Source organism: Sesamum indicum, linkage group LG2 (assembly GCF_000512975.1).
Source record: "Sesamum indicum cultivar Zhongzhi No. 13 linkage group LG2, S_indicum_v1.0, whole genome shotgun sequence".
NCBI lineage: Eukaryota > Viridiplantae > Streptophyta > Magnoliopsida > Lamiales > Pedaliaceae > Sesamum > Sesamum indicum.
Window position 1 is genome coordinate 1624714 of NC_026146.1, and position 13664 is coordinate 1638377.

General features: G+C 30.5%; 1 protein-coding gene across 1 annotated transcript; it reads right to left on the reverse strand.

Moving 5' to 3' along the window:
• Nucleotides 460-10135, reverse strand: LOC105176882 (low affinity sulfate transporter 3). The gene is made up of 12 exons (XM_011099825.2): nt 9693-10135; nt 9556-9604; nt 9252-9459; nt 8994-9168; nt 8635-8700; nt 8319-8549; nt 7913-8039; nt 5498-5784; nt 2083-2276; nt 1268-1344; nt 888-964; nt 460-808 (listed from the first exon to the last, which is right to left on the reverse strand). The coding sequence occupies exons 1-12, from the start codon at nt 10116-10118 to the stop codon at nt 665-667; spliced, it is 2061 nt and encodes a 686-aa protein (XP_011098127.2). The 5' UTR covers nt 10119-10135; the 3' UTR covers nt 460-664.

Below are 13664 nucleotides of genomic sequence, written 5' to 3' on the forward strand. Positions count from 1 at the left end.
CAGATAACGAATACTCACTTTATTCATAGATAATGTTACAATTACACCGAAATTGTTGGAACAGATTACATAAAGGCCAATGTAATTGACTTTTTGGTCACCTATTCTAACAATAGTTCTGTTGAAAAAAAAAATTAGGGACTAAATTGACACTTTTAGAAAGTTTAGGGACCAAAATGAAAATGAGGTACCGAAACTGCAAGTCTCTATAAAGTACAATATCAAAATTGAAATTTTGTAAAGAGTGGTACCTAATTTGCAATACCCCTTATACTGTGGTATGTGAAATGCAATTACTCAAAATTTTGCGTGCATACAAAATCACTCGAAAATCAATTCTCAAGAGAATCGATCTGACTTGCTCGGAATCGATGTCTTAGTCATCGCTAGTGAACAAGTCAGACATTGGATACTATCTTTCTTTTTTTCTTTTTTAATTTACTATATTTGCAGATAAAGTGAAAACAATAACAAACAAAGCCATGTTAATCGAGTATATGGAGGTAGGTAAAATAGTACAATACTTCACAATGCAAGAACTAACATTGGCTTATGATCATCATATTCCTCCTTCACATTCTTATGACAACATCAAGTTTTAATGATGGACATCTTATGTAGTAAGATTTCCATTAGAAATGGAATTATTCTAATTATAAGGTTATTAACAACTATTCATTTTGAGATGAAGAGAAGCGTCGACAGCGTCCGCTACAGAGAAGAAAATCCACCCTGATCCAATTTTATCCACCAACTTTGCCACCTTCATCTTGCTAATCACTTGCCACCTGGGATTCGCCACTGCTAACTGCAAAAATTTAATATAAAATGTTAAAAAATAATTTTTTTAAAAAAAAAAGATTTATCGACTAGGACAATGAGCTCACTTCTATCCCTTGTGAAATTAATTCCTTGTGCAGTTCTTCCATAGCATGAATTCCCGAAGTGTCGATGTTCATCACATCTGAGAGAGTTAAATGTTATGGTTGGGTCAAAAAAATATAAATTATACATAATATTTAAATTAAATCATTAATTAAGAATTCGAGTCTACGAAGAGATTTATAAATTTAAAATATGAAAAGCTCGAAATAAAATATTTGAACCCAACACGTTAAATACACGTGGCCGTTAATATGTGGGTTCAAGTTTGTAATATAATTTTAACATTCAATTCTAATGAAAAGGTCTAAGAATTAACATTTATTAACTTGTATTTTTATTTTTATTTTAATTTCATTTTATAGAATTTATGGACACAACTTACTGGTCATGTCGAGGATCATCACACGAATTCCTCCTTTAGTAGTTTCTTCCATGTCGTCCGCCACCCACTTTAAGATCCTAAATCATATGGAAAAACATTAATTTAAACATAATCATAAAAATTTCACCATAATTTATTTATGTTCCTAAATTCATATGTTCGTACGTGTATAATAAGTATATTTATGTAAAAAAAATTATATTTTTCATCCCATAATTTAGACCAAGCACATGACCAATCCTATTGCTTATTGGATTTTTTTAAAAAATAAAAATTAGACTCGTAATTTGTAAAAAGAAAATCTCACCAATTTTCATTAAGAATACGGTTGAAAATACTACACACACGTCACATGGCTATTACCCCTTTCAAAATGAAAGGAAATTTCCACGTGACTTTTTTTCATCAATTTTCTAATGAAAGTTGATGGCATGACGACCGAAAGCGAGACATTTTTAAAGTTATTGGATTATTTTCCAAAACTCCAACAAAAAAACGTATTGGGTTGCGAAAAATGCAAGCAACCACCTGTGGTATTGCAAATGAGCCGATTACCCCTCTATGAGAAACAATAGCAATTTATTTTCCTATATTTTTTAAAATGCAGCAATTCACCTCTCTGTGTTTTTTAAAAAAACAGCAATTTTCCTCCTTAGACAGAAAGGTAAATTGCTCCTTTTTTTTATTATAAGAAGATAATTTACTTATTTGTATTATCACAATAAAGATAAATTGCATTAAACTCGTATTGGACCAAAATTATCGAACAAAATGCAATTTCCCATATGTATGTATGTATTGTATTGCATGTGTACCTTTCTCGTATGAAATTAGCATTAGCGAAGCAGAGTGTTGCAGAATTAATACGAAAAATGGAGATGCCGGGAAGTTTGGTGGCCATAGGATATTGTACTGTGTTGCAGAAGATGTCTGTCCCGGGAAGGTTTCCTAGTACTTCTGTACTAGGTTTGATCGAACTCAATATTATCTTGCCAAATGAGATGCCCACCTGCATTCAACACTTTCATTCTTACATTTTCGAATATGTATACCAAAACATTCTTCCATATACTTACACTACCCAAAAATAAAAAATAAAGAAAAAATACAAGATTAATAACAGAAGTAACGATTTTAATAGGGTTTTTGAATATAATTTACCCTCATGTGATATTAAAAACGAGCAAATTATCTCTCTGTGAAAAATAAATATTAATTTATCTCATTGTATTTTAAAAAATGAAGCAATGTACCTCCCTGCTTAAGGAGGTAAACATGGGGGAATAATTGCTATATTCTGAAAAGACAGGGGGTTAAATTGCTATTTGATTTTTCACAAGGGGGTTGTTTGCCTATTTTTCATAACACAAGTAGGTAGATTACAATTTATCCAATATTAATCTTGTCATTAATTATATATATTTAGTGATGAGTATTTTATTTTATTTTGTCACAATAATAGATTTTATAATTTTAATAATTATTACTATTTTGTAAAAATTGTTATTTGTACGAATTAGTGACAAAAGTATATACAGAATTGTCATTATATTAATCGTATTGTCACTACAAATGCATAACTAATTATACTTTAGTGACAACTTTATCTGATAATTATGTAGTGACAAGATAAAAATTACTGTCATGTAATATGTATTTTTATAATAATTTCAAAATTGTCAATGACACTTTATTATTAATATTATATTTTTTTCTAGTGTCACAACATGATAAATTGCATTGAAATGTAACAAATGGACAACACCTTCTAGAAAGATATTTCTACATAAATCAATGTAAACAAGTTATATAGAAAGCTGTAAGTTAAGTTAAGCAGCAGTGAAAGTTGAAATCCAAGTATTTACGAAAACAACTTAATATTTATAATTTTTTTTCCTAAGGAGGTGTTGGAAAATGCTTAAAATTTGAAAATAAGTTGAAAATAATATTTTTTGTCTATTTTTGAACTGCTTAAAATAAGTTGATTCAATTCAAAAGTTATAACGACTCCCTACATACCAGCTTCGGCTCGATTTTCGATTTTACAAAACCCTGAACTGAACCGAAAATTTGGTTCAATTTAGTTCGGTTAATTAATTTGCATACCCCTAATAAAATTTATGTATGATTACACTAAATTTCAAAATAAAAAATAATCTTGCAGTGAAACAGGCGTATACTCTGGTGATGAGAATAATTAAAGGTGGTTTGAATAGGGAAGGCACGTTTTCAGGTTCATGTTGCTCTGACACTTCTTACTTATCACTCACTCTTGGGAAAAGCCTCTTTCTGTACGAATTTTTAAGTGAAAAATTAGGGCAACAAGATTCTTAGATTCATTGAACCTGGACACATACACACACATATATATATATGTTTTGATCCTATAATTTTGGCATTGATATCTTTTATGTTTGTAGAGTTGTAAAATAATCTCGTAACTTTTTGATATTTTGCAATTTTAGTTCTTCTAGTGTTGAATTTTGCAAAAAAATTCAGAATAAATCATGTGTTCTTTACGATTGTGGCATTTTTTATCCTTTATATTTTAGGTGTTGTAGAAGATTCATGTAACTTTTTGACATTTCACACTGGTCTTTCCCGGAAAAGACCATATGCCAAGTTATTCTTTTTTTTAAAAAAAATTACGTTCATGTTGGCAAAAGTAAACCAATCAGAACAAAAACTTCAATTTAAATGAATCACGTGAGACGCATATGATTTATATTTTGATTAATTTGGCAAAATCCAACACCAAAAGGATCAAAATTGCAAAATATGAAAAAATTATAGGATTTTTTTACAATTCTAAAAAATAAAAATATTAAAATGTGAAAAATGATAGAATAAAAAATATATTTAAATCGCAAAAGTTGAGATGGAGGGGCCCATGATTTATTACCCAAGGGAAAAGTGCAACAGCTTTGGGGGAGAGCTTTAGATTCATTGAACCTGGACATATGTCTAGCCACCTAATTCTTTGTGCTTTTAGCCATGGAAATATAAACTAAATAACTAAATAAAAAATTAATAAATTATTATAGAGATAATTATACCGTCATCTTATAAAATTTAGTGTAATTATAAATAAATTTATTATAATTTGAGAAACTAAATCTAATGTCCCTAGAGTTCGTTTTTATCTAACAAATAAGTCATCGAATTTGTTGATATTAACAAAAAAAAATTAAATAAATATTCATATCTACACCCGATTGATTTATCACTGATTTATTACAAGTCAAGTTCATATTCCCTTACCAAATTGTCCTAAAAAAGATGAAGATTTATCTCATCATATGAATTAATTGTGAATATGTATTTGATCAGAAAAAAGATTTTTTTAATGTACAATAAATCAGTAATCAGTCAATTGAGAATAAATATGAATTTTTTATTTAATGGCTTTTTGCTATTATCAACATATTACCATTAGTTCACAATACATCTGTATCAAATGACGAGTTTTACATTTTCAGTAAAATTCAATAGATCACTACAATTATTTTTGATAAATTAATACAAAATTAAATACAAAAAACCCATTAAAATTTATATAAGACCCATAATTCATTTAAATTTATTTAAATAAAATCATATTGAACCCATATTAAAAAGTACAAAAAAGCCTAAGAATTATTGGTATAAGCTAGTGGATGTATTTTTGGTTTCATTATTAGTGGTGGTCACTAGTCACTATTTACAAGTAAAGCACGACACCGTATTGACCCTAAGTCAACTTGTCAGTGCTATGAAGTCTTAGCAGTTGTCACATCTAGTAAACAAAATTCAATGATAGAGTATGATGGAGCCCACCAATCACAAGTATCTTTCTACGCCTATTTTGAAATCTTAATAATAATTATTATTAAAAATGAACATAATTCATCACTAAAAATTCAAACGGAAAAATACAAGCAACCCCCTTATGATATTACAAATGAGTAAATTATCCCTTTATGAAAAAATAAATAGCGATTTATCTTCTTATATTTTTTAAAATATAACAATTTACCCCTTTATGATTTTTAAAATGAAGCAATTTTTCTCCCTGTAGAAGGAGATAAATTATTTTCATTTTAAAAAGTATATTAGGTAAATTGCTATATTTTTTTTATAAAAAAATAATGTGCTCATTTTCAATATCACATGGGGAAAAATCGCTATTCACCCAAAATTCAAATAAGCACGTCGAGTATATTAATGAAGAGATAGAAGCAGAAAAATTACCGCGACAAGAAGCCCGATTTCGACAGAGCCAAACAAGACCCCGAAGAAGGCGCCAAGACAGACCACGAAATCCAACTTGTCCACCTTCCAGATGTTATAGGCTGCGTTGACGTCGATAAGTCCAGGCAGTGCGGACAAGATGATTGAAGCCAGAATGGCGAGTGGGGTGTAGTACAAGAGCCTGGTGAATAGCAGCAGCGATATCAAGACTGTGATTGCCATAACAATGTTGGACACCACGGTCTCACACCCTGCAGTGAAGTTCACCGCCGTCCTGGAAAATGAACCTGTCCGCGGATAGGGACAGAGCCGTATTTCTTAGTTTTATTGCGGTCATTACAATAGAAAGAATAGATTTGTTCCTACACTATATACTATATATGATTGCTGCCACAAGGTTGTAATAAATCAATATTGTCGATCACTATCAGATAAAATTGACGTGAATACTTAAAAATTTTAACCGTTTAAATCAGCATCCGCCATCATTTTTTAGGTATGGCAAAAGTAGTTGCCGTGGTTTTAAATTGTGACTATGGATGCTTAATATGTGGTTTCGATTTTTTTTAAAGTTATTTTCAAATCGAATTGTTATTGGTGATTTTATAAAATTTTTACTTTTAAACCAAAATCAAAGGTGCAATTTTGTGCGGTTTGACAGTTTTAATACTTATAGTAAAAATAAGATGTTAAAACTAACAAAAATCAAGATATGAAACTAGTATTTGTATGCAGCAAGTAAGAAAGACCAATATTATGCACCATAGATCACCAAAACTCTCGAGTTTCCACAACTTTAAGTGGATTAAAATATAAGAACATATATATTAATTCAACAAGAAAACACTTAATCTAACAAAAGCCCTCGATCGATTTTAGAAAGAATAAAAATAAAAGAAGACAGAATAAAGAAAAGGTAAGCGAGAATAGAGAGGAAAAAAAAACAGGGAAGAAAAAATGAATGAAATATTGCGGCAATAATAAATTGACTTAAAATCTTAATGAGTTTAAAGAATTAAATATTTATATTTTTTTGTAAAAAGTTCAAATATAAATATTACAAAAATGAGCTTTGTAACATGGATCTTTGCTAATATGTGAATTTTGGGATTATATAATTCGAATATGAAATTCTTCTAAATTAATTATTTTATCAAATTATTATATATATAATTTAAAAATTATTTATTTATTTAACGGTGAGGTGTGGTTTCTGGCAGGATTTTTTAAACTCTAAATTAAAACCCAAACGTTAGTACGGTTCTATTTTACTCTAAATTTAAAATTACAATTTGAAAAATAAATCATAAAAAACAGTTCGATTCACTCTGGTTCGAATAGTTTTGAGCAATTTTAATTTTTTTTATTACCTCTAATTATGACGAATGTTTTAGCCTCTTACAACAATAACTAACAACTGTTGCGCAACCACTCTCAGAAAGTAGTCTCATTTCATCACTTAGGACCACTCTTCAACCAGGGTATTGACTCCCTTATTACCACTCAATGAATGAGACACACAACACGCAAGTTTTCATTATCACACATTCTTAAAAGCGAATTTTTCCAAAATCATTTTAGTTATGTTGTGTCGGGATCAACAAATTTGAACATAGGAACTTCAAAGTACAAATTCACCAAACTTATTTGAAAAATTCATGCTATAACAAATTTTAAATTACTGAAATTTTCATTGTGAATTATATGTTATGGTATTTTAGTGAATTTCAAATGCATTTAATACAGAGTCATTTGAAACCCTTACTTCAAACTTTTTTGTTCAAATGCTACTTAAATGCATTTTTGGTCCCGTAATTTAGGCTATTTGACATTTCGTTCTTTAAGTTTCTAGGATAGCATTTTGGTCACTCATCTTTTTAATTTTCACAAATTCACTTTTTTCTTTATTGGAGAGCACCCTTCTCGCCATCGGAGGTGAACTTCGAAGAAAAAAAAAGGAAATAACAAAAATTGAAAAAACGCAAGACCAAAATGGTACTTTAAAAAGTTAAAAAAAATAAAAAATTCAAATAACCTAAGTTATAGGACAAAAAATATATTTAATCAAATACAGTATAAATGAAATAAAAAAAAAATGAATCCAAACAAAGCATTAGTTATTCAACGGATGAATAGCAATTTACCCCCTTGTGATATTGAAAATAAGCAGATTATCCCCTTATGAAAAAAATATAGCATTTACCCCGTGTACTTCTTAAAATGAAGCAATTTACCTCCTTATATAAGGAGGTAAATTGCTTCATTTTAAAAATCATAGGGAGTAAATTGTTGTACTTAAAAAATACAGATAGGTAAATCGCTATTTATTTTTTTATAAAAGAGTATTTTGCTCATTAACGATACCACATCTCCAGTTATTCAACACATGATGAGTTGAAAAGAGAAGTGTCTCACCAGTGGCTGTGTAGCAAGAAGTAAGAGATCCAACAATGTTCATAAATCCCATTGCCACCATTTCCTTGTTCCCATCAAGATGGTACCCTTTAATGGAAGCAAATGATCTCCCAACTGCAATAGCTTCCTGACAAAACCAACACTCAAATTAATACATTTTTCCACCCAAAATTACACTGAGGTTAATGACATTTGAATTCATGATTCTGGAACTGCGGATTTTAAATCTTTCGACTCTAATTTTGAACTATATTTCGTTGAATTATATAATATTTACAGATTTTGAATTCTTCTGAAATGTAGTCATTTAAAGTCGTTCTTTCAAATTCAGATCCATCAGTCCAAATATAACATGCCGCTGTAAGAAAACAGATGCCAAGAAGAAGTGCTGAGATCGAACACTGACAGTGAGAGCTATGAGTGAACAAATTAGCCCAATTTTTGCTGCTTCACCAACATATGGACCTCCAAAGTTCAACTGATGAACTGAGCTCAGATTCAGGCCTCCTTTGAAGTGCTTCACGATTTTAACGCCGTGTCGGTCGGCCTTCGTCAGGTAGACTATTAAGGTGGATAGTATGACGGAGAAAAGAGGAGCCATGGCTGGTATCCAGAAGAGTTTCTTGTTTCTTCTGCCCTGCGAACAGTTTCCGTTTTTACCAAAAGGGCTGACAGTAAAAAATTTTCTTGATAGAGCAGTGAAAAGATAGGTATTTACTTACGATGAATCGGGTGGTCAGGATGAAGATCAAGAATGAACATCCAAGGACAAAGTTCAATGGATACCACTGTTAATCAGACAAGATGTAAAATTCGTCAAAGGTTTTGAAAAATTTACCGCAGCCCACGAGACGTAGAGCGTGTTTGGATAAGCTTGCCAACTTTTCAAAACATCTTACAAGATCCTTAAGACGATTGAAGTTTATAAGTTCGATGATCTTATTTTATCTGAACATACGTAAGGACTTATAAACGTTTTAAGTAAGTTTAGCCAAACGCCATCTTAATCAAACTAAGTAATGAAATGGGTAAAAGTAGAGATCTTTTTAGTTATTTGTTTGGAAAAGTGTAATTAGCTTACTTCCTCATGAAGTGCTTTGACAACAGCTCCAAGCACAGACACAACATCAGTTTTTGTGGTGAAATGGGTAAGTCCAAGCAATCCCTTCAGCTGTTGCAGCCCAATTACAATGGCTGCACCGCCCATGAATCCTACTATTGCAGCATGCGACAGGAAATCTATCAGAAATCCCAACCTGTCAAAAATTCAAGAAAACAGACAACAATAAATAGGCAAGAAAAGCAAAATCCCACTTCCAAAACAAGCTTGAAAACCGACCTGAACAATCCAAACAGCGCCTGGAATGTGCCGGTGAAGAAGGTGACAGTGAAGATTATTCTTAAATAGGCGGCCGGATCAACGTTAGGATCGACCAGCTTCGAAATCATAGCTGAAAGAAGCAGTGAAACCACCGCGACAGGGCCGATGGCAATCTCTCTCGAACTCCCCATGAGAGCATATATCAAAGGCGGAACCACGCTCGTGTCTGAAATATTACACAAATTTGCTGATCATGAGCAAAAGCTTTCCTCCAAGATGGAAAATAGAGTAATTTACCGCATTTTTTTCATCCATTACTTACATAGACCGTATTGAGGGTCAAGCTTTGCCAGATTAGCGTAACCAATACTCTGCAAATATTAAGGAGGATCAAAGCTGGTTTTCCATATTTTCGAGAACGAATCAGAAAGAAGGTGTTACATATATATATAGATATACCTGAGGAATGCAGAGGCTGGCGAGAGTTAAGCCAGCCATGACATCATTCTTGAACTTGGTAGCTTTGTAATTCCTTCCCCATTTAAGGATTGGGAACAAGCCTTGCAAGAAGAGGACAGGCCTGTTTGCCTGAGGTTGTCCGTTTTTCGCTGCAGGAAAACAGACGGTTTCCTTTATGGAGCTGGAGAGTTCCTGCCATGGAGCTGGCGGGTTGGGGGAGCTGAGCAGCCATTTGGCCCTTTCCGACGCGGCAGCGGTGGTGGCTGCGTCGTGGCCATCCATCTGCTTTAACTCCAGTGCAAAGGTGTCAGCAGGGATGGTGCCCATGGCTCTCTCTTTCATCTTTTGAAGTGTTTGGGTGAACCCAGTGAGTGAGTGATAGTTGCAAAAAGATTCTTTGCAGCTCACTTTAAATACTAGCCCCATGACTTGAGGTTCTTTTAAAGCACCACATCCTTTATTTTATTTTATTTTATATGACTTTATTTTATTTTTTGCGACTATATATTAACAAATATTACGAGAGACTTCATGTTATATTTTTCGTTGTACGTACGTGTGAACGAGCTGTTATGATAGGCATATATTTGTATGGGGTAAATGAAATCTTGGAAATTTCAAATTTAAATATATATTATAAAAAATTGAATTACTCTCGGTTTATAATTTTACTGCATCTTAAAAATCATGGTAAATTAATATTATCTAGTATCTATCACGGTAAAACAAAATCAGTACAAAAACTTAAGGTTTGTACATGGATAATCAATATTTTCTCCACATAGTTTTTAGTTACACCTAAAGTTTTGGTTTCACATGCAAAAACAATAACGACTTTGCATCTATGATTAAGTAGAATTCACCATGACTCTTTTACTTTTAATCATGGTTATGAACCAGAGAGAGAAAAACAAAGATAAATAAGTATGTGCTAGAGATAGTATGTATGTTTGGATTTACTTCTAGAGATAATTTAAAATAAGTATTGTATGTTTAATGTTGTGTTTTGAGAGAGAAAAATTACTGTTCATTGTCAAATCATGTCTTTTTTTTATATATATATTTTATTTATATGTGTGTGTTTATATATATATATATGTATGTATTTATGCTAAAACAGTTAAAAACACCCAGATAGGATGTATCTGTATGATGGCAAACATTGAGTATGTTTTGACTTATCCCGGAGATAACTTAAAAATATAAACAAACGTAGTGCATATTTCTTAAGTCGATTTGTAATACTTTTAGAAAATATAGAACGAAGCCTGGCAATTCTGACTGCCGAACCAAAATTAAACATAATTTATAATAGGGTAAATTACATCAACACCCCCTAAAGTTTGACATAACTATAAATGCATTCCTATTAGATCAAAAATTACAATTACCCTCCTTGAGGTTTGTTCCGTCTTACATTTAACTCCATCAGTAGGGTTCTGGTGAATTTATTATGTGTTATTCCCAAAATATCCCTGATAAAATTTGACTATGATTTGATAAACTCTTTTGTATTTTTTCATTAGCATAATGAGGTAAATTACATTTAATTAAATATAAGGATAATCAATTCTATAATAAAGTTAATATCATTAACATGTGACTATTGTCAAGATTCTATCATAATTTACCACTATACATATATATATATATATATGAATATTAGATAGAGTTAAATGCCTTTTGGCTTTATGAAGAGTTAAAATTACTTATTATTTTACTACTTTGAAAAGGTATAGAGTTTGAAAACTAAATAATCTATTAATTGACACTCGATTCTTCACATCCACACCCCACTTTTCTGACTCAAAAGGATATACATATATACCTAAACTCAAACTTAAAGATTATTTGTTTATAGCAAATCATAATCTCCATTCTCCACTAATAATTGACATGTCTTAATCTAAGTTCCCATAATTATTATTTTTTGTTCCAAAATGAAATATAGATGACGTGGATAAAATAAGTAAATTCAAAACAATGAAGTGGGTTCAAAGTATTTTGGGAATATTACGGACCTGCAGATAAAAAGGCTCATGGAAGCCTATCAAGTACACAGAGCCAGCAGAAAGCAAAGGATTGGAGAACACATGACAACATCGCCTTGACGAATAAATGTCGTCCTACATCCAGTCCCAAGTATATATATACCTCAACATTTAAGATGATCAATATAACTTTTTGATAATCACATTCACTATTCATATCGATACACGATACACAACCTATTTATATAGATCCTAACTTGAGCGCTGGAGTGCTTACGTCAGGTCTAGTCCGACATTTGTCTCATTGCATAGGTCCCAACCTCATTCCCAGTACCCCGAGCTCAGACGTCGAGTGATATCGAACTTATTTAGTAGTGATTCTATAGTTGTAAAATGGATTAGAAAAAAAATATATTAGATGTGAAATATATAATTATGACATTATTGTGCATATGTGGAAATTTTGATTTTTTAATGAACAATTTTTGTTATTAAAATTTGACAAATTTTACATACCAAGTATTTATAGTTTCAAATTACATACTATATATATATATATATAGATTTGACATTTGTCATCTAATTATGGAAACTTTGATTAAAATATTTGACTGGCTTATAGGGCTTGTGCATGCGTAGATGCGAACGTAAGATAATCCTAAAAAATCCCCAGAACCCCCCCCCCCCGCCCCCCCAAATCAATCGAAATTGAATAATAAATAGGGATGTCTACACCATTTTATTCCATCCAACTAATAAATTTATCTATTAGCAAAATTCATAAATTTATTTATATTAGTAAAAAAAATTAAATACAATTTTATATTTACTCCAATTAATTTATAACAAATTTATTGATTGTCAAATAAATTTTTCCTGATTAATATGTATGAAGTTGTACATCTTGACAGTTATGAGAATAGTTTGATTAGAAAATATTTGTTTGACCAGAAATAAATCTGTAATTACAAGTCAATTGTTCCATGCATTTTACTTATCGATGAATTTATTTTTGAACGAAAATAAATGTTAAGAGTGCTAAATATAATTTCTCAAATTACAGAAATTTATATGTAATTGCACTAAATCTTAAGAGAAAACATTGGAATTATTCCTAAAAAAATAATAAAATAGAACAACCTTTTAGAGATTATTCATTGCTATCTCCATCATCATTACATTCGTTTTTTCTTTCTATATTTCAATTTTAGAACAATGCAAGAAATCGTTGAGCAAGACATTATCACCCGACATGGGAAAACATTAAAACACAAGAACGTACGATTCTTTTCAAAAATAAAAATAAAATGTAATTTTAGTCGTCTAGGTGGTAATTTTGGTTTTTTTAAAATGAAATTTTGTAATTTAGTCCTAAAAATTTAAAAAGTTTGCAATTTAGAAAAATTTCAGCTAATTTGAACGAAAATTTTAATTTAACTGACTCATGTGTAAGTAATATATAAATAAGTTAAAAAGAGTTTTCTTTTTTTTAAAAAAATTCAAATATAGTGCTTTTAAGTTAAATTAAGTTGATTAAAGCTAGATGCTATGAGTAGCTCGATATCAACTTCAACAGCTTATTAAAAATAATTATAAATATTAAATTATTTTTCTAAACACTTTAACATTAGTTTTTTTTCTATTTTTTACTTTTATTTTTAAACACTTTATTTAACGAATAATTCTCTTTTTAACTATTTGACATCACTTGCAACAATAATGATTAATAATTGTTACAGAGCTGAGATTAATTTATAGTCACCAAAATATTTTTATATATTGATGTACATTAGTAAAAAATATTAAATTTTAAAAAGTAATTTGATATGTATGAGGCACACCTTAAATATATATAACTTACCACACCGTATAATTTCCAACACCCCTATAAATACCAAAATATTAATTTTGTATAGGGGTTACTATTCATTGATTAGACCCATCTCTCTTGAAATCAGCACCCCATTCTCTTTAAAATATT